A 21726-nucleotide genomic window follows, 5' to 3' on the forward strand; every position below is an offset into this window, starting at 1 on the left:
CCGTGTCTCCCCCCCCCCCCAAGCGCTCCTTCGGTGCGCCGTGTCTCCCCCCCCCCCAAGCGCTCCTTCGGTGCGCCGTGTCTCCCCCCCCCCCAAGCGCTCCTTCGGTGCGCCGTGTCTCCCCCCCCCCAAGCGCTCCTTCGGTGCGCCGTGTCCCCCCCCCCAAGCGCTCCTTCGGTGCGTCGTGTCCCCCCCCCCCCCCCAATGCGCTCCTTCGGTGCGTCGTGTCCCCCCCCCCAAGCGCTCCTTCGGTGCGTCGTGCCCCCCCCCCCATCCCATGCACTTCTAAGGAGTGTCCCTCCTCTCCCTGGCCGTCTTACGTTCTCCCCGCAGTAGGATGACTAGTAGGACGTCTTTAGTGCTTGTGGCTCCGGTTTGGCCCCCACCATTCCACCCGCCGGCAGCGCCTCCCCTCCCCGCCCCGCTGTCAGCAGTAGGAGGTGACGGACGGCCGCGGCTCCTCACTCCCTGCACGGCGGCTCACAAGTACGAGGAGGCTTCCCGCTCACCGGAGCCCGTCCCACCCCTAGAGTGAGCCATGCTTCCGGGTGTTGTGTGACCGCCCTCCGCCTGCAGATCTTCCATCCACTTACCTGCTGCTCATCCGGCGATATGTCCGAGCTGCGGCGGAGAGGAGGCGCCGGGGAGGCCGAGCCCGATCACAGCGACAGAGTAAGTCCCCGCCGTAGCCTCACCTAGCCGGGGCCGCCACCTGTCCGCCCGGGCCGCGGCCGCACTGTCCTTGTGCGGACACATAAAGTTTATTCACGAAAACCGGAGAAAATAGTGAGAAAGCATGCTGTTGTCCATAGCAACCAATCAGCTTCCTGCTATCACTTTAGGAAGCCGCCTTATTGGTTGCCACAAATGATCTGTAGACTGTCGGGCGCCGCAGGAGCCCCCCCCCCCCCCCCCCCCCCCCCCCCCTAGGGACAGGCTGTCAGGCACCCCAGGAGCCTCCTGTAGGGACAGGCTGTCAGGCACCCCAGGAGCCTCCTGTAGGGACAGGCTGTCAGGCCCCCTAGGAGCCCCCCCCCGTAGGGACAGGCTGTCAGTCACCGCAGGAGCCCCCCCTCCCCGTAGGGACAGGCTGTCAGGAGCCCTCCCCCCCCCCCCCCCCCCCCGTAGGGACAGGCTGTTAGACAACGCAGGAGCCCCTCCCCCCTCTGTCAGATGCCACAGGAGCTCCCCGTAGGGACAGGCTGTCAGGCACCGCAGGAGCCCCCCGTAGGGTGAGGCCGTCAGTCACCGCAAGAGCCCCCCGTAGGGTCAGGCCGTCAGTCACCGCAGGAGCCCCCCGTAGGGTCAGGCCGTCAGTCACCGCAGGAGCCCCCCGTAGGGTCAGGCCGTCAGTCACCGCAGGAGCCCCCCGTATGGTCAAGCCGTTAGTCACCGCAGGAGCCCCCCGTAGGGTCAAGCCGTCAGTCACCGCAGGAGCCCCCCGTAGGGACAGGCCGTCAGTCACCGCAGGAGCCCAGCGTAGGGACAGGCCGTCAGGCGTCGCAGGAGCCCTTCTTAGGGACAGGCTGGCGGGTGCCGCGGGAGCCCCCCCCAGGGACAGGCTGTCGGGTGCCGCGGGAGCCCCCCCCCCCCCCCGAGGGACAAGCTGTCGGGCGCTGCGGGAGGCCACCCCCCCCCCCCCCAGGGACAGGCTGGCGGGTGCCGCGGGAGCCCCCCCCCCCCGGGGACAGGCTGTCGGGCGCCGCGGGAGCCCCCCCCTCCCGGGGACAGGCTGTCGGGCACCGCGGGAGCCCCCCCCTAGGGACAGGCTGCAGTGAAAGCCGCTCCCCCTCGTAGGAAGGACGGGCTGTCGTTTGCCCCCCCCCCCTCTCCCCCCTCGTAGGGACGGGTTGTCGGGTGCCACGGAAGCCCTTCGTAGGGGCAGGCTGTAGGACCCCACAATTGCTGCTCCTGTTCTCACCTGTCTTGTTACGTCCGCTTATCACACATCTGCCCTAGTAGGAGAGCGCCATCACCTGAAGGACAGCGGGGGCCGCTGTGGCCTTGTCGCTTTGACAACAAGAGCTGTTTGTCCTGATAGAGATTTACAGAAGGGTCTGACCGAAGGGCCGGGCAGGTTGCCTATACTTTAATGCACGTGCAACCCCAATTCCCAAAAAAAAGTTAGGATGTCGTGGAAAAAGAAAAGAATGTAATGATTTGAAAATCTCATCTAACCGTATTCTGTTCACAATAGATCATATCAGAGGGGGAGGGGAGACCGTTTTTTAATTTTCCTTTTTAAAAAATTAACTAGTTGGGAAATTGATGGCAGCAACACATCTCCCAAAAGTCAGACAGGGCCGCGTCTACCGTTGTGTAGCATCAATGGCCTGTAAACATCTGGGAAGTGAGGAGACCAATTACTGCAGTTTTGGGAGAGGAATGTTGTCCCATTCTTGTTGGACTTGGCATTCTAGCTGCTCCACAGTCCGGGTCGTCCGCTCAGCACTGATGGTGCCTGTGAAGATGTGTAAGCTGCCCATGCCATAGGCACTAATGCCACCCCATACCATCAGAGATCCAGGCTTTTGAACTGTGTGCTGATAACAGCCTGGATAGTCCCTCTCCTCTTGAGTCCGCAGGACACGGTGTCTGTGGATTCCAAAAAGAATTTCAAATGTTGATTCGTCTGACCACAGAACAGTTTTCCATTTTGCCTCAGTCCATTTTAAATGATCCTTGGCCCAGAGAAGACGCCGGCGTTTCTGGATTGTATTGATATGTCATCGTCTTTGCATGACGCAGCTTTAACTTACATTAGTGGATTGCACGGCCAGCTGTGTTCACAGACAATGATTTCTGGAAGTATTCCTGCGCCCATCCAGTGATTGGCATTACAGAATCATGCCTGTTTTTAATGCACTGGCCCCTGAGGGCCTGTAGATCTCGAGCATCTAATACTGACCGTCGGCCTTGTCCCTTGCGCACATGAATTTCTTCAGACTCTCTGATTCTGTTGATTATATTATATACTGTAGATGGTGAAATATTCAAAGTCTTCGCAATTTTACGTTGAGGAACATTTTTCTGAAATTGTTCCACAATTTGTAGACGCAGTTCTTCACAGATTGGTGACCCTCTGACCATCTTTGCTTCTGAGAGACTCTACCTCTCTAACATGCTCTTTTAAGCAGATTTCTGCGACTCAAAAACTGTTCCATTCATCTGATTAGAGCGGTGGGACTCGAGGCAGAGTGGTACGCAAGTATACCAGGTCTAAAGATGGTTAGATGGAAGTAGGTGCTGCAACCTACTATACTGGTCGACCATAGCGGTGCAGTATAAGATGAGGGAGGGAGGTCATGGCCGCTTATGCGTAACCGTTGGCCACCAATGATCATTAAGTGATTATTGATGATTGATGACATCCTTCAGGAAATAACTTCCCAATCCCAGACTAGCCCTGACCCTAGTCTCATCAATACTGCATCTAGCTCCTGCTCATTGTCTGTACTCAGACCAACAACATAGGAAGAAGTCTCAAAATTGCTTGCCCCACCACCTGCACTAGCGATCCTCTCCCCTCACACCACCTCCGATCCCTCTCCCCTCACACCACCTCCGGTCCCTCTCCCCAGTGGTTATCTCCCATCTCACCACTATATTCAACCTCTCTCTAACCTCTGGCATCTTTCCCTCTTTTTTCAAACACGCAATCATATCCCCACTGCTAAAAAAGCTGACTCTGGACGCGACTGATGCAGCCAACTACCGACCCATCTCTAATCTCCCCTTCATCTCCAAAAAATTGGAACATTTGGTTTACTCCCGCCTTATAAGCTACCTATCAGAGAACTTTCTTCTCGACCCCCTACAGTCTGGCTTCTGACCCCAACACTCAACAGAAACTGCCCTTACAAGGTTGTCAAACGACCTCCTGACAGCCAAATCGAGGGGTGATTACTCCCTACTGATCCTTCTTGACCTCTCTGCAGTATTTGACACTGTTGACCACAAACTCCTCCTCAGTATGCTACACTCCATTGTCCTAAAGGACAGTGCTCTCTCTTGGTTCTCCTCCTACCTATCTGACTGCTCCTTCAGCGTTTTCTTTGCTGGCTCTACCTCCCCTCCTCTTCCCCTTGCTTTTGGGGTCCCCCAGGGCTCGGTCCAAGGCCCCCTCCTTTTCTCCATTTACACAGCCCCTATTGGACAAACCATCAGGAGATTTGGCCTCCTATACCACCTCTACGCTGACGACACCCAGCTATACACCTCTTCCCGTGACATCTCTGCACCTTTACTCCAAAACATCACCGACTGTCTGTCCGCTGTCTCTAACACTATGTCCTCTCTCTACCTAAAACTAAACCTCTCTAAAACTGACCTACTGGTATTTCCACCCTCCACTAACCGACCTCCTCCTGACATCTCCATCTCAGTGTGTGGTGCCACCATAACTCCTAGACAGCATGCCTGCTGTCTTGGGGTCATATTCGACTCTGATCTGTCCTTCACCCCCTTTATGCAATCTCTGGCCCGAACATGTCAGCTGCACCTCAAGAATATCGCAAGAATCCGCTCTGACCGCAGACACACTAAAAACGCTTACTGTTGCCCTCCTCCACTTCCGCCTCCATTATTGCAACTCGTTGCTGATCGGCCTCCCCTGCACCAGACTCTACCCTCTCCAGTCCATCCTGAATGCGGCAGCCAGGCTCATCTTCCTGTCCAGGCGCTACTCGGACGCCTCTGTCCTGTGCCGGTCACTGCACTTGCTGCCAGTTAAATACAGAATTCAATTTAAACTCGCCACCTTCATCCACAAAGCCCTCCACAGTGCAGTGCCCCCCTATATCGCCTCCCTCATCTCAATCCGTCACCCAGCCCGGGCTCTCCGCTCTGCTAAGGAAACCAGACTGAGCGCCCCTTTAATTCGAACCTCCCATTCCCGCCTCCAAGACTTCTCCAGAGCAGCAGCAGTCCTCTGGAACGCACTACCAAAGGTACCCGAGCAATCCAGGACTCGCAGAACTTCAGGCGTGCTCTAAAAACGCACCTCTTCAGGGAGGCATACCGCATTCCCTAAACAAACCCCTCTGTACGCCGCCTGATAACATGCTCCCTGACCTACTGACTGCAATCCCTGCTAGCCACCAATCAACTGCCCACTGCAGTCATACCGATCCTGCCGTCACACGGCTAAATGTCTGACCATCGTCTGTATATAGCATCCCTCACTCTCCACCTCCCCATACAGTGCACATCTCCAGCCCCTTTACCTTCTGTATCCCCCCCATTACTTGTAGTATGTAAGCCCGTTGGAGCAGGACCCGCACCCCTATTGTTTCCATCAACTGATTACTATGTAACCGTGGTTCTGTAATTTTTTGTACTTTTGTCTTCCTGCATTTTCCTGTCTTTGTAAGCGCTGCGGAATATGTTGGCGCTATACAAATAAAGATTATTATTCCGTTTACATATGTCGGACTCAAAGGGATTTTATTATAAGCCAGTAGACCAATATAGCTGTAATTCAGCTGTCTTATGAAGAGATCTGTGTCCCTTCAAACGCGTTAATCTGCTGGTTTAATGTAAAAAGTAAGTAAAGCAACATCATCGGCTGCAATGAGTTATATTGTAGCGAACCGCAGTGAGCTCATGATGACTTTTAGGCCCCTTTCACACTGGCGACAGCAATATCGCTGCAAGAAAATTGCAGCTGGGTTCCTGTGACTTCTGTGCGATATCGCTGTGGTTTCTTGCATCTATATCACAATACAAAGTCCCTCGACTTTGTAGCGCTTTTTTTTATTGCACGGATTTTCAGGGAGGGCTTAAAATATAAGCCCTACCCCGAAAATAAGGCCTAGTGGCATTCAAAAAGAAAAAGACCACAACAATGCATTACCTAACAAGCGCTGTGCGCTCCGCTGCACTTGTTTGCAGTCTTCAGCCGCTGCTTCCTGGTTAGGGGGTTCATAAATCCCGCCTTTAGGAAGCGCTGGCTCTGATTGGCTGAGCCATGGCGCTCAAGAACCAATCAATGCCGCCCTTCTTCTGCCTTGTTCTCTCTTGCAGGCCACATAACGCTCAATGAGTGCTATATAGTGAACACAGAAAGCGGAATTGTCACTTCCACTATTTGACGCAGCGATCACCTGACTGTTGGGTATCCCCTGCCACAGCAGACACAGATCAGCTCTGTTAGTGACTATTGTCACTACAGGGGGATGTTTTCTCCTGTAACTGGGGCTCCTATGGATCCACAGGTACAGTGGAAAAGTGTCAAATTGAAAACCAGAGGTCTTTTATGATTTTATGGAGACATTGATGTAAAAAAAAAAAAAAAAAAAGTTACAAAAATAAGTTAAAAAATTTACAGAATAAAATAATAAAAAAGAAAACAACCCACCATTTGCCCACAATGTTTCTTTTATAAGGCCCGTAAAGCAACCACATGTGTAAAATCGCTAAAAAGTGTCTGAAACACCCTGGATTTTAAGCGGTTAAAGGAATTGTAGCTAGAACAACTTCTATCTGCCAATCCAAAGCATAGGTGATAGTCTGATCGGTGGGGGGTCTCCATGTGCAGTCTGTCGCTGTGGGCCTGCTGTACCCCCAACAATGATGTCTGATAGGTGCAACCACCAGTCCATCCAATGTGATGTCGTTTCATTTGTTTTAATGGGGTTGATGGAAATCCAAGCACAAATGTTCATCTGTTTTCGACGGTTCCATTGAATATGACTGGAGTGGCGCCGCACACGTTCCACCACTTCATTCAATCTACTAACTTCGCTGGTGCAGCGAGCCGGCAGTAAGGAGGAGAATTGACACGGTCCCTTCGTTCTCACGATTAATGGGGATCTCAGCTTTGAGACTCCCGCTTACCAGAATTTTGGCACAAGCTCTTTAAAGTTTTCAGCTTGAAACAAGAATGAATTGAAAATACTAAATCTTAGATTTTAATATAAAAGCTTGAAGCGATTTTTCGGTAAAACCCCTTTAATTTATTCCACTGAAGATATTCTATCTTGAGATCACAACTTTGCAGCAAACCAGTATATGGTTCCAACCCCCCGCCCAAAATCTCATCCCGACTTGTGAGATTAAAGTGGGTGAATCCAGACTGAACTGTGTTCTTACCCCGACCCGATGCTCGCTTATGGTATCGCAATGCAAATCCGTGGCAAAAATCTACACTTAGACAGGGTTCTCCTGCATGTCAACCTAGCTTTAGGCCTGTGTCACACGAACGTACTTGCGTGCAAACATTTTTCACATGTAATGCGCAGAAAACAGAACTCATTGATTTGAATGGGGTCGCAATTGCGTCATGCAAAAAAACCCCCCAAAAACTCCATTCTCCATTTCCCTGAGCACATGGGAAGAACACCTCTTGAACTCCTTAAACTAACTGGCTAATTCAATGCCTGAGCATCGGTGCGTGTTTTTCTTTTCACGCACATGCACAATGCCGATGTGCAAAAACACGGCGCAAATGTGCACACGCTCGTGACACAGGCCTTGCTCTTAGGTTGTGAAATACTGCTTTTTTTAACCGATCAGTAGGGAGTCTGGTAGACCCTTCTACCCTCACCACTACCTTACGGGTTAGGTTGCTCTCACACGGGCGTATTGTACTTCGCACGCAACACGCGATGCCAATAGCCTTTTTTTTTTTCACGTGAGTAATACAGCGAATACACGCTTAAATAGTGCGTGAGGATTGGTGGCACAAAGCTAGTACGCATGTCATTGTGTACTTGCAACGTGCCCGCACCCGAGAGATGCGTGCGTGGCACACCGGTTCTGTGAGCGCGGCTTATGCCATCAGACTTGGAACGTTGGGAATAGTTTTGCTTGGTACCTGTTCATCCGGTTCTGCGGACTGTATGAACTCTGCCTATATACAGTATGATGACTGACTTGTAACACTAAATGGCGAATTAAAATAGGACATGGTGCGTGTTTTTTATTTTTTTTTTGCATTCGGTAGATACGCATGTCTGAATACCTCAGTGTAAATCAGTGGTGATCGAGCCGTCTGTGAAATCTCCCGCGTAAATGAGCCCTTCTAAATGTCCTTACTAATACTGATGCGGCCCTCGGTGAAACCAAATTTGAAACCCCTGTTCTAAAGTATATTCCCACTAAATACGCCTTGTGCCTTTTATGTCCCATGCTGCTCTCTGGATTATATACAAGATGTGATACGGGTGGGCATAGAGGCTTTGGTACCCTGTTGTACCGCCTCTAGCTTGGATACAAGATGTGATATGGGTCAGCATGGAGGCTCTAGTATCCAGTTCTACCACCTCTAGTTTATGTACAAGCTGTGATACGGGCAGACATGGAAGCATACAAGTTCCATATGGTATCTTGTGGTATATTACCACACATTTGCTGTAACTGAGCTTCTAGATTGTGCAAACTTGTATGCTGTGGAAATTGGCGTCCCAGATGGTCCCATACGTGTTCTATTGCTGATTTTTTTTTTCCGGTCACCTTGTGTGCCCTCACACATCCACTGTTCCCAACACCTCCTAACAGTCTGGTCCAGACGTTCCTCTCTACTGGTGGTCTGTAGGGTGTCCTGAGCCCGGTCACCTTGTGTGCCCTCACACATCCACTGGTCCCAACACCTCCTAACAGTCTGGTCAGATGCTCCTCTCTACTGGTGGTCAGTAAAGGGGGCCTGAGCCCGGTCACCTTGTATGCCCTCACACATCCACTGTTCCCAACACCACCTAACAGTCTGGTCCAGACGTTCCTCTCTACTGGTGGTCTGTAGGGGGTCCTGAGCACGGTCACTTTGTGTGCTGTCACACATCCACTGGTTCCAACACCTCCTAACAGTCTGGTCAAACGCTCCTCTCTACCGGTGGTCTGTAGTGGGCATCCTGAGCCCGGTCACCTTGTGTGCCCTCACACATCCACTGGTCCCAGCACCTCCTAACAGTCTGGTCAAACGCTCCTCTCTACCGGTGGTCTGTAGGGGGCGTCCTGAGCCCGGTCACCTTGTGTGCTCTCACACATCCACTGGTCCCAACACCTCCTAACAGTCTGGTCAAACGCTCCTCTCTACTGGTGGTCTGTAGTGGGCATCCTGAGCCCGGTCACCTTGTGTGCCTTCACACATCCACTTTTCCAACACCTCCTAGCAGTCTGGTCAGACGCTCCTCTCTACTTGTAGTCTGTAGGGGGTCCTGAGCCCGTTCACCTTGTGTGCCCTCACACATTCACTGGTCCCAGCACCTCCTAACAGTCTGGTCTGAACGGCCGGTCGGGATAATCCATCGATACAACCATCCAGCTTCTCACATCCCAATAATGCGCCCCTCTCAGACTCTGGTAACGGGGTGAAATCTCTTCTCTGTGTCGTAAAGGCGTCTAGTGGCCAACAAGCTCTACACAACCGGAAGAAGAGGTCACTACACACAAGGAGCCTCCGAGAGCCTCTTATAGGCCAAGGGGGAACCACTTTTAGGGTCTCTGGTGACAAGACCGTTCATCTAATCACATCACAACTCCCATCATTGGCTTATCTGCCTGAGATGGAACTGCAGGATGGGTTTTGTAGCAAAACAACAACTTTTTCTGGGGGGAAGGGATTATTTTTGACTCTCAGTATTGATACATATGTGTGCAGAGATGGAGCTCCATGACTTCACTCTGCGGAATCCATTGAATGCATTTTATTTACAGTCTACAGTAAGAACCTGAGACTTGTGATGCGCCTGCAGTTGTTCTGAGTCCCAGAGGGCCATATGGGGATGTGCTTGGCAGGACAGGATCTTCTAGACATCTCTTGTTGTATCTCCATGTTGGTCTATTGATTCATAAAATGCTGTTTCGGGGTGAGCGTGCCGTACGTGGCGGTGTTAGCTAAGGTATTCGGTAACACATGGAAATATGTGGATGACAAAACCTGCATTATGCAAAGGAAAGCGGTGCAATAAAGCGTCGTCCCATTTGCTTTGCTAATGCCGTTACTTCTCGCTCAGCGGAGTGCAAGCTACAAGAAGTAAGCGCTAGAGGAACAGTTATTGCATAATAAGCCAAACCAAGCTGCAACCTAAAGTAACGGCAAGTAACAACTTCCTGCCACTAATGGCAACAATGTAGCCGTTGTATCTCCTACCACCACATCTGCGCTGCTCTGTTCGGGCAGCAGGGAAGGGGAATCCCCACAGCTGAACCGAGCAGCGCCGGGCGGACCCCATTGATTATAATGGGGACCACCCGCTTTCCTCCAAGCTGCCCGGCCTTTTTACCCTCCATGCTGCCATACATTCTTCCTCAGGATGCAGCATATCTTAGGTTGCCTCCATGCAAGCGTATGCATATTTGCGTGCCCATGAGCGCCGCGTACTTGCGCAACTAACTAACTAGTTGCTTCTTTTTGCTCGTGCATTGGCGCATATTTTGCAGTGTTTTGAGCACACGAAAATGTGGAAATCAATGGGTTTTATTCACTGTGTATTGCGCATGCGAATACGCTCGCGTGAAGCCGACTTTACCTTGCAGAAATCTACCTAAACTCTTTTGCAGATTCTAATGCAGAATTCTTCCACTTTTACTTCTACATCATAACCCGCATGGTGTCAAATTTTATATGGGATGGCAAATACCGCTGCATCTTGCGGAAATGTTCTTACAGCTCTGACCTATTGTGACTTGGACCACAAGACCTTTGACGGTGTCTTATGATACCTGGCACCAGCAGATCCATCGACATGGTGCGTTGTAGTAGACCACTGTCCTCCTGAAGAAGGTCCTTGCCTGCATGAATGGGCCTTGGGCAGCTATGGCCTTGTCATTGGTTCACAGTTGGTCGTCCTTTGGACCACTTTTAGTAGATAGTAAGTAGCCACTGCATACTGGGGAGACTGTACGAGCCGGTGGTTTGGAGATACTTTGGCTCTTGTTGACGGGAACTTTTCATCATCTTTGAACCTTAAAATTGCAGTATGTTCTATCAGCGCGTGCCAACACACCAAGATAGTACATGGTGATGGGCGGTGTGCAGCAAGTACGCAATGTCATTGTGTACTTCTCGCTCCATGTAATAGGCATTCTTAGCCCAGCCTCACGCAATGTGACTGCTCAGCTGGTTGTGTAATCTCCCCTAGGGATGAGTGAGAGCATGCGCACAGCCGGCTGAGAAGTCACAGCATCTTCGCGGGGACACAGCATTGGGCTCAGTGAGTATGAAACACGGGGCACTATTTAAACTGAATGATAAGTGAACGAGCCAACGATCGTTTTTATGGCAGCATAAAATGAACAAAAAGCAGATAATTCGTGTTCGTTCCGTTGTTGGAATGATTGTTCAAAAAAAAAAAAATCATTCCTTCTAAAAGCACCTTAGTTGATCACTTGTTAGGGCCCATTTACACGTAACGATTGAGCAGTAATCGTTGTCTGTAAATGCTCCCATCTTTCACTCTTCGGCTGAACAATGATTTTTAGGTGAGCATAAAATTCATCTTTCAGACGGAGAGAAGATAACACAGACTGCATGCTGTGTTTGCTGTCCATGGTGCTGTATTCTTCACAGGAGCGCTGATTACATTGTATTCGGCTTGCAGCCCCAAGGAGCTGAATGCAGAGAACAGACCACCTGCTGTTCTTTTTCACACAGCTCCTGGTGGCTTATTTAAATGCAAATGAAGGTGATAAGCTGCTAATGGACATTAGTGTCCATTAGGTTTTGAGCGATTGTTTTGCATAAACTGCTACCTTTTGAACAATTATCTTTGTGTGTAAATGGGCCTTTACCTAATATATCCCAACCCTGGCTAGTGTTGTATAAATGTCCGGTTTCACATCACTGTGACTCCTATTTGTGTATTCCTACTGCATCGGCTTTCCAGTAACCTCTGTACATATATACAGATTATCCTCTGACTACATCTCTGCTCATCATGTGCTAATATTGCTACATATTTTTATGCCTTTTAAGGTATCTTTGTTGCAGAAGAACGGCCTATTATGTGCTATTAATAATGCACTAGTTGTTCCGTTAGAACATCGCTGGTGCAGAAAATACTTGTGATTAGTGCGCTCATGCTCTATGTGGAATTTAGGGCATATAGAATTACCAGTGTTAGAGAAAGAAAAAAACTTTTTTTTTCCCCAAATCACCTAAAATCACGCTGGCGAGTGCGATATGGGGCTGTGAATATCCCCCCCCCTCAATATCACGCTTCCCACTATTTGAAATCCTCAAGGATGCCAGGCAGTTTAATGTCAAAAGAAGTAGAATCAATCCTTCACCGCGGCGGGGGGTTGCAGAGTTTCTCCGATTGGGCACTGCGATGCGAGAGCACGCCCAAGATAGAACATGCCGCATTTTGCGAGCTACGTGAGAGCAACCTTAGGCTACATTCACACGGGCGAGTGCCATATTGGCTGGGAATCCAGGCCTAATATCGGGCTTGCCAACGTAGGGGTTTACCCCCACCTCCACCCCACTTCCTGCCGCTGCCCATGTGTATGACGCCATTCAAATGGAGTTCTTATTCTCACTCCTGTGGATGTAACTTTAGGCTGGCAGTATTTTGCGCGCTCAATACACAGTAAAGAGAACCTGTTGATTTAATACCCTGTTTCCCTGAAAATAAGACATACCATGATTTTCCAGGATTTTTAAGGATGCAAAATGATTTTTCAGGATTTTTGAGGATGCTTGAAATATAAGCCCTACTCCAAAATTAAACCCTGCTAACAGTTAATTAAAAAAGTCAATTTAAATAGTGTCCAGGCAGCTATACATGTAAAAAAGTTAAACCTTTTTGAACAAAAATTAATATAAGACACTGTCTTATTTTCGGGGAAACACGGTAGGTTCATTCACATGTCAGTTTTTTGCGCGCACCTCTTCTGTGCATTTGTGGAGCGCAGGAGCCTACCTAAATCAGTGGGTTTGCGCAAATGTGCCACAAATATGTAAGTAACGTGCACACGTGTGGAGCATGTGGCATAAAATCAATGAGGTTTCGTGCCTATATATTTGCAAAGCACAAACACATGATGCGGTTGCACATGCAAATTAACCCCCCTGAAGCCGAAATACATGGGTTCCAGCGCATTTCGCCCATGTGTTTGCATGGCAAAAATGGCGCTTACGCCCGTGTGTACGCACAGCGTAATGCAAACTGAATGAGTCTTTTGTACAGACTGTATCTACTTGATCGAACAGACCGGATTGGAGTTTTTGATCATCAGACTGATATAAACGAGGGACAGAAATTAGTTTTCGGTGATCTCTATAAATATTCTGTCCCTTTCTGTTCATCGGAAGCCATCATTCCTGATAGAACACTAGACCGTCAGGAGGTTTGGAGCGGTCCGTGACAATGCTGGACCTGGAAGTGTGTCCTTATATATGATGTCCAGTTTCTGCTTTCACTAGTCGGTATATACAGTATATTATTGCCCATCTGGACAGGCAGCAGTGCGTATTAGGCATTAGGATGATCTCTGCTGCCCCATTGGAGCCAGAATATACCCTGGTCTCTTACCCCAAGATGGAGAATAGCTGGCATTGGGTGAATGCGTTCTACCGCGTGGAAACCGGCGATGAGCCGCGCTGCGCCACGTATGGCTGCGATAGTGCACTGCGCAATGTATTGCGTTTGGACAGCGTTGCATACGCTGCCCATAATAGAGAATAATAGGGCTCTTCCTGTGTGATACTCGGAGAACTAGAGCATGCTGTGTCCTATTCATTGGCGTATCTACACGCAATGCTTACACGCCAATGTGAAATGAATCGATGTACTGTCATTGACTCCATTCACCACGTACTACCGTCATGTGAACGAGCCCTTACCTGCGTTTACACGGAACGATTATCATTCAGAAAATCATTCAAATGAGCGAACGTGGAAGCTGATCGTTCAGTTTAAACGCCAACAAACGACTAAACAATGAATGAGAATCATGCACTTCTCATTCGTCATTCGGTTTCAGCTGGCATAAGAACCATCATTCAGTGTTTCAAGTTGAATGTTTTAGCAGTCGGGTGGGTGGTGGCAAGTGTAAGGATCGGAGCGACTCCGACAAAGGCCAATAGTGACAGCTAGACGACTGGATCAGAATATCTTCAAAAATGGCTCAATCGGTCATGTTTGCCCAAAGCTCATTGTTGTATGTCAATGAGAGAAGCTAGCCTGTCTGCTCCGATCCTGCAGAAGATCTCTTGTAGTGGAAATTGCAACGGAGCGCTACAGGTATATTCTTGTGTCCCGAATCGGTGTTCGTACTAGCTGCTCAGAGAATCACAGGTCTCACAGCGTTTGTGTGAATGATTCTATTTATTTGTTAAGCAGCTAAAAAGTTTATAGTCCTTTAAAACAAATACATTGCGTGAAATACATAGGCTGCCTGTCCACAGTCGTTGCAATATCCCGCGGCGGGATCGCATTCTGCGATTTTCGGGCCACGAGCAGAGAATCGCAGTGTTTCTCCGCTTGTGTACAGGGAGGCTGCGCTCTCCATAGCAACACTATGGAGAGCATTCGCTACGTTCCCCGCAGACGGATTGTTGCCGCCGGGAACGCAATGAAAACCCACCCGTGGGCAGGCAGCCTTAGGCCTCCTTCCCACGAGCGTGACGGGCTCCGCCGCGTAATATTACGCTGCGAAGCCCGTCACGGCGCCCCCCAGAGCCCCTATACTTACCTGCGGGAGATGGCGTGAAATCGCTTCCCCGCCCACCGCTGCCGCGTCACCGCCCGTCACCGCCCACCGCCACCGCGTCACCAGCCGTGTCACGTGCACGGCCGGCCGTGTCACGTGATGCGGCCGGCCGCGTCATATGACGTCATATGACGCGCGGCGGTGGGCGGGAAAGCGTTTTTTCACGCTATCTCCCGCTGGTTACAGCGGGAGATAGCGTGAACGGACGGCTTCCATTGACTGCAATGGAAGCCGTCAGTGCGTACAGCCCGTCCTCACCCGCAGAAAATAGAGCATGCTGCGGGTGAGGACGGGAGAAATCGCGGTGCGTAATTCCGCGGTGGAATTACGCATCGTGAGCATGGAGCTATTAGGTTCAATAGAACCTAATAGCTGCGGGCAACGCAGCGGATTTTCGCCGCGAATTACGCGGCGGAAATCCGTTCGTGGGAAGGAGGCCTTAGACTGAAGGTCACCTGGTTTAGCATATGCATAACTTGTTATGCCTCTATTACTGGTTAGTAAACGTAGCACGTGCAGTGACGTTGGTCTCTGGGCAAACCTCTTCTCTCATGTGCTGTCTGAGATTGTTAATTGGTATACCATAAGTATTTCTAAGCTTAGTTAAGGTTTATATATGTATAGAAGATCAAATAAAGTAAAACAGATGCTAAAGAGTTGTACTTACGAGCACCGCGATTTTCGAGTACTTCACTACTCGGGTGAAAAGATTCGGGGGGCGATGTGGGTGAGTGGGGGGTTGCAGAGGGGAGTGGGGGGAAGAGGGAGAGAGAGGGAGCTCCCCCTTGTTCCGTGCTGCTACCCCCCCCCCCCCCCCCCCCGCTCCACCACGCCCGCCCCCCGGCGACCCCCGACTCTTTTCACCCGAGTAGTGAAGTACTCGAAAATCGCGGTGCTCGATTGCAAAAATCAACCTTACCAAGTACGTTCGCTCATCTCTACTCGTGACCCATGAGTAATAAAATGCCCAAAATCAGTAATAAACGCACCAACAAATTATAAAAAGCCGCAGTATTTACTTAAAGGGTTAGCCAACTTTAATTAGTATTCTATAAATCGGTAACCTATAAACCGCTTAGGGCAGGCTCACACGAGCGTAATCTAATTGCCTTGTACGCGCAGATAATACATGGTGAATGGAGTCAATGAAGGTACATTGATGTTCATTGATCCACTCACACTTGCAGCGTGTTCTATTTTACCACACGTGTTACACGCGATACAGCCCTATTGTTCTCTATGGCTGCATACTAAACGCTGTACATATGGTTTGTACGTGACGCCACTAAGCAAGAGAGTAAGAAATGTAAAGAAAAAAAGCTGGAAGACTGCGCATGGCGGCGTGTGTGAGCTACGCTGTCATGTGCAGCCAAAAGTCTATGATACGCGGCGATACACCGGCGTGCAGCATTTTACCACACGCTGATGTGAAGCCGCCCTTAGTCGTACAGAATGGGCTAATTGGCTTCTGCCTCATTGGAGTTTTTTTTGCCTTCCTCTGGATCAACAAGGTGGGAGCGGGGAAACAGGCTGAACTGGATGGACATTGTCTTCAGCCTAACATACTATGACTCCGACACTGAATTCAACTATTGAAACCATTTCCACCCGGGTGAAGTGGGCGAAAACCTGCTAAAACCAATACCATAACTGTAGCTACTTTGGGGGGGGTCTTCAGCTAACATCTAGATGCCGGGTTCTTACGTCTCCTCCTCTTCCCGACAGCCGTTGGACAGTCAATGAAGCGCTGTCGCCAAGTCATCTGATTCTCCAGCATTCTCAAGGATTCCTCAGCTGACCCTGAAATGTCCTCTCGGCATAAGTGAGTTGCATAAGCGCCTTCTTAACCCCTTGAGTGGCGGGTTTCCTACCACCCTGTCGTGCCCACCAGGGCAGGTTTTTTAAAATGGTCTAATCATTGAATTTCAACTAATTTTGCAGTCGCGTCTCAAGAGCCATAACTTTTTCATTTTTCCATTGACATGGCCATATAAGGGCTTGTTTTTTGCGGGACAAGTTGTGATTTTTTTAAACAGGGGGGAGGAAAAAAAGAAATGGGGGAAAAAAGAAAAAAAATGGGCCATGTCATTAAGGGGTTAAATAATGCATTAACTTTCTTTTCTGGGTCATTACGACGCATGGATACCACATGTGTGATTGTATTTTTGATTTTTTACAAAGTAAAGGGAGACAAGTGTTTTTATTATTTTTTTTTATACTTTTTTTTTACTTTTTTTTATTTTATTTTTTATTTTTGTCCCTTTAGGGGACTTCCACAGGGACCCATCAGGACCCCTGATCACATTCCGGAGGTCCGATGGTGACAGCCCTTTACATGCTGCAGTCACACAGACTGCAGCATGTAAAGGGTTAACACAGCAGAGATCGGAGGTTTTCTCTGATCTCTGCTGTAAGAGCTGGTGCCTAGCTGTCCTCTGACAGCTAACAACCAGCTCTCCCTGCCACAGAGACCATCGGCTTGCTTCTGACAAGCCGATGGTCTCTATGGCAACCTGTAAACAAAGTGGAGATTGCCGGCAATATCTTCTGCTGGTTTTTCAAAGCCCTTGCTTTGTTCTCTGTGGGTCTGTGCAGGCAGAGCACACTGTCACAGCTTGTGGCATTGTGCTCTGCAGCTCCCATAGTGATACATAGCCCGGAAATCTTCCGGGCTATGTTGCTATGAGCAGTGGAGCTCGTCCCGGAAAATTTCCGGGCGTGCCACTCAAGGGGTTAATAGAGGTGAAAAACCAAGATTAACCATTTAACTCCTGGATCCCATGTGGCCTCCTCTCCTAAATGTTTCATTGGCCTTCCATTAGTTGCTAGTGCTGACGGATGAGCGCTCCTAACAGAGCCGTCTTGTTGGAGTCCATGGCACTGTGCCTTGATAAACAAGGGAGTGGAGTGAGTAATCCACCTTGGCTCCCGGTATCACTGACTAGTCAACGCTCCTGACCCACGTTGGACTTTAGATCAATTGCTAATAAATGGTTATCAGCGTTGGATTAACGCTTTCCGTGGGATCTCTGCCCGCTGCACCTCTTAGCTGGTAGTTTCATACAGCATCCACCCATCCAAATTATTCTTTCAGCTTCTTTCAGTATATATTTTCTTTTTTTTTTTTTTTTTAATTTTTTCTTTCCCTTTATTTTTTCCCAATTGTCCAACATTGATGATCGGAAATCAATGCAATGTTGTTGCGAGCTTTCTCCCGTGGTTTCACAGCAGTTTTATAGCACGCTGTACTTTTTGAGTATTGCGGTTGAGTCTGCTGCAAATTAGTCATGTAAGGCCGGGCTCACGGCAGCCTATCTAATACGCAGCTTAAAAAGTTGCAGAGTTTTAAGTGTTTTTGCCCACAGATGGGCTTCATATTTTACGTGCGCAAAAACGAACGCAAGTAGGGAAGGTTGTCACAAGTTACTCAACCCCATGGAAACTCCCTTCTAGCACAGGCGCCATTTTTTTCATGTGTTTTCCTGTGTTGGTGAGAGTTGTTAGCGGTGCGCTGGGAAACGTCTTCACTAGAGGATGTCATTTTCTTGCCTCAGCTTTTTTTTTTCCACTTTTGCGCAGCCACATCCGATGCATAAGGGCAATGAGTCTGCCAATATCAAAAGTAGCCATGGTATGTATATTATGGCCTCCAATATCTGCAGACAATGGCTCGGATTGGTCGGTGGTCTCTGGAGGCTCCTGCACAGTCTGCCAACAACTTCCTAGTTTCTTGTTGAACTTCCTTCTCATGTCTTCTAGCGACATGCATAAAAAAAACAAGTTATTGCGTTCTGAATGTACCCATAGGGCTCTTACACGTGTAATATGCAGATAAATAGGACATACTATAATCTTTTTTTTTTACATGTGTAACATACGCAAGTGTGAGTGGAACAATGAAAGGCAATGTACTTTTGTTGACACCACTTTTCGCATATTACACAATGTGTGCATAATACACAACGAATATACTTTTGTGTGAGCTCGGCCTCACTTACGGAATTTGTGACAGGGTTCACCCCTCTACCATGGAAAGGGAGAAATCTGTGAGCATCCACAGCAGAAATTAAAGTAAGGCGGATTTGGAAGTAATTTCCACATGGAATTCTTCCACGACTCGAGGATGCGATTTCGTAAAAAATGTCATCCATATTGCTAGTACTTTATTCCGCTGCGGCTTTTCCTACTAGGATCTCTGTGATTCCTGCTTGATGTGATGGAATAGAGCTTTACACAGGGCACTTTGATCCTTGTTAATCTCCTGAGAGTTCATGACTCCTCGTGACCCGTGTAGTTGAAGTGACAGACTTGACTTCAGTAGTGATGCGGGATATGAGAGTTTACAGCTCGGAGGGAAAGGAAACGTCCTCCAACAACTGAACCTTGGATGAGCCCAGCAGAGGAGTACATCTCCCCAGCAGTCCTTACAAGCAAAATATGGAAACCAAGATTAGCCGCCGCCACCCCCTTCCAGGCTAGCGGGTCTTGGCCAATTGGCATAGACAGTTGCCTATTTTGAAATTAGGGTGTTCTCACATCTGCGTTGGGGATTTGGCTTTCCTGTTCAGTTCGAGGAGTAGGTGAGGGGAATCCCCCGTGGCCCAAAGGTTCAGTCTCAGGAGGAAACTGATTCTTCTACTAGAGACCAGCCATGCTAAGCCCACCCCTCTAATGATGAAGACGACGGTGGGGGGACTCTTGTATTCTGTCAGATTTGAGTTTTCTGGGTTATTTTTTTTTTTCTTTAATAGTCTACCACTTTTAGGGCTCGTTCACATGAGCGTATTCGCTTAGCCTATTAAGCACGCAATTTTTGCACACTTAATACACATATGAGCGTATTCTTTAACGCAATGTTCGGTCATGTGAAAAAATATGCAGTATGACCCTTTGGATGCATATTACCCACCATAGGCCATGGAAGAGAATGGGCCGGCTTTATCCACAGTGGAGGACCGCTACTTCCCTTAACCCCTTGAGTGGCGGGTTTCCTACCACCCTGTCGTGCCCACCAGGGCAGGTTTTTTAAAATGGTCTAATTATTGAATTTTTTAACTAATTTTGCAGTTGCGTCTCAAGAGCCATAACTTTTTCATTTTTCCATTGACATGGCCATATGAGGGCTTGTTTTTACGGGACAAGTTGTGATTTTTTTAAACAGGGGGGAGGAAAAAAAGAAATGGGGGAAAAAAGAAAAAAAGGGGCCATGTCATTAAGGGGTTAAATAATGCATTAACTTCCTTCTCTGGGTCATTACGACGCATGGATACCACATGTGTGATTGTATTTTTGATTTTTTTTACAAAGTAAAGGGAGACAAGTGTTTTTATTTTTTTTTTATGATTTTTTTAAATTTTTTTTTGGTCCCTTTAGGGGACTTCCACAGGGACCCATCAGGACCCCTGATCACATTCCGGAGGTCCGATGGTGACAGCCCTTTACATGCTGCAGTGACAGCCCTTTACATGCTGCAGTCACATAGACTGCAGCATGTAAAGGGTTAACACAGCAGAGATCAGAGGTTTTCTCTGATCTCTGCTGTAAGAGCAGGTACCTAGCTGTCCTCTGACAGCTAACAACCAGCTCTCCCTGCCACAGAGACCATCGGCTTGCTTCTGACAAGCCGATGGTCTTTATGGCAACCTGTAAACAAAGCAGGAGATTGCCGGCATATCGGCAATATCTTCTGCTGGTTTTTCAAAGCCCTTGCTTTGTTCTCTGTGGGACTGTGCAGGCAGAGCACAATGTCACAGCTTGTGGCATTGTACTCTGCAGCTCCCATAGTGATACATAGCCCGAAAATCTTCCGGGCTATGTTGCTATGAGCAGTGGAGCTCGTCCCGGAAATTTTCTGGGCGTGCCACTCAAGGGGTTAAACGCCTCCTATCTGCGGGGACATCGCACGTTGGCAAGTTCGCTATAGGCCCGAAATCGCACTTACCCGCGTGAAATTAGCCTAAGTCTATTGCAACCTCTACGCTAAGTGTAATATCCGGTACATTGGATGCGCAAGCCACCGACTAAAAAACCGCGTAATGGAACGTCTTACTTGTATCAACCAAAATATGCTAGAGTCCTCGGGGGCAGCGTGGCGTTTTGTGGATGTACGTGCACAGAATAGTTCATCGTTTTACACATTGGAGCGTTCTAAACAAGCCGTACGGAGATTGGCAACGTGTTTTATGTACGCGGGAAGCTTCTTGGATCGTTGCGTGTAATAGCGGGTTCCTCTTGGGAGGAACTTCAAACCAAGAGCTAATGGATTTCTATTAATCATGCACAATACACATCCCATGGGTTCAATATGCTTTAACATCGATCGGGTAGTTAGGAGTTAATTCTTTGTCAGTCTGATTGATTCCGTTGGTTTTAATCATGATGTACTTGTTCAAGTTGATACATGCTATCATTAACAACAGCTACGTTTTGAAACGTGTTGGACATGATTATTGTGATCTACAGTCCACCGGCCGATGCGGAGGTTTTTATACCACTTTAATAGAGATAATGGATTTACCTCCGTGACCTGGAACTGTTTTTCCTTGATATGAAGTCCGCGCTGGTAGGAATTGAAATGAACAACTAGGTTTATATTTAAAAAAAAACCCCCCAAAAAAGTGAAAAGAAATAAATTAACTTTTAGGCTGGCGTCACACAGGCGCATGCATATTTGCACGTGCATGAGCACAGCATTTTTGTGGCACGGACAATGTTTTTTTTTGTGTGTGTTTTGCATGTGCATCGGCATATTTTACTGTACTTTTTTGCGCACCGCACAGATTTGAAATGGCTAATTAATCTGAATTCCAGATATCTTGTTTTTCCTGTATAATTAGTGTCACTAATCACCTAGCATACTTTGTATGGCTTTGTGCGTGCTCATTGACTTCTAAAGGGACTTAGATGCACAAATGTGCAGAAAAAAGAGCATGCTGGTTTTTTTTTGGGGGGGGGGGGTTTGGGGGGGGTGGGAGGGGTCTGCGCACCTGAAATGCCCAGGAAATTTACGCATTTGAATGAACACATTAAAATCGATTAGTCTATTCTTTGTGTATTTGGCGCGAAAATACG

General features: G+C 48.6%; 1 protein-coding gene across 1 annotated transcript in view; it reads left to right on the forward strand.

Annotated features, from left to right (window-relative positions):
- Window positions 1–444: 444 nt before the first annotated feature.
- CDS1 (CDP-diacylglycerol synthase 1) overlaps window positions 445–21726 on the forward strand; it is a 68688-nt gene continuing 47406 nt past the window's right edge. The window contains exon 1 of the mRNA XM_066574357.1: window positions 445–672. Within this exon, the coding sequence (XP_066430454.1) occupies window positions 613–672 (60 nt within the window). The 5' untranslated portion in view covers window positions 445–612. The remainder of the gene's footprint in view (window positions 673–21726) is intronic.

Source organism: Eleutherodactylus coqui, chromosome 7, assembly GCF_035609145.1.
Source record: "Eleutherodactylus coqui strain aEleCoq1 chromosome 7, aEleCoq1.hap1, whole genome shotgun sequence".
Taxonomy (NCBI): Eukaryota; Metazoa; Chordata; class Amphibia; order Anura; family Eleutherodactylidae; genus Eleutherodactylus; species Eleutherodactylus coqui.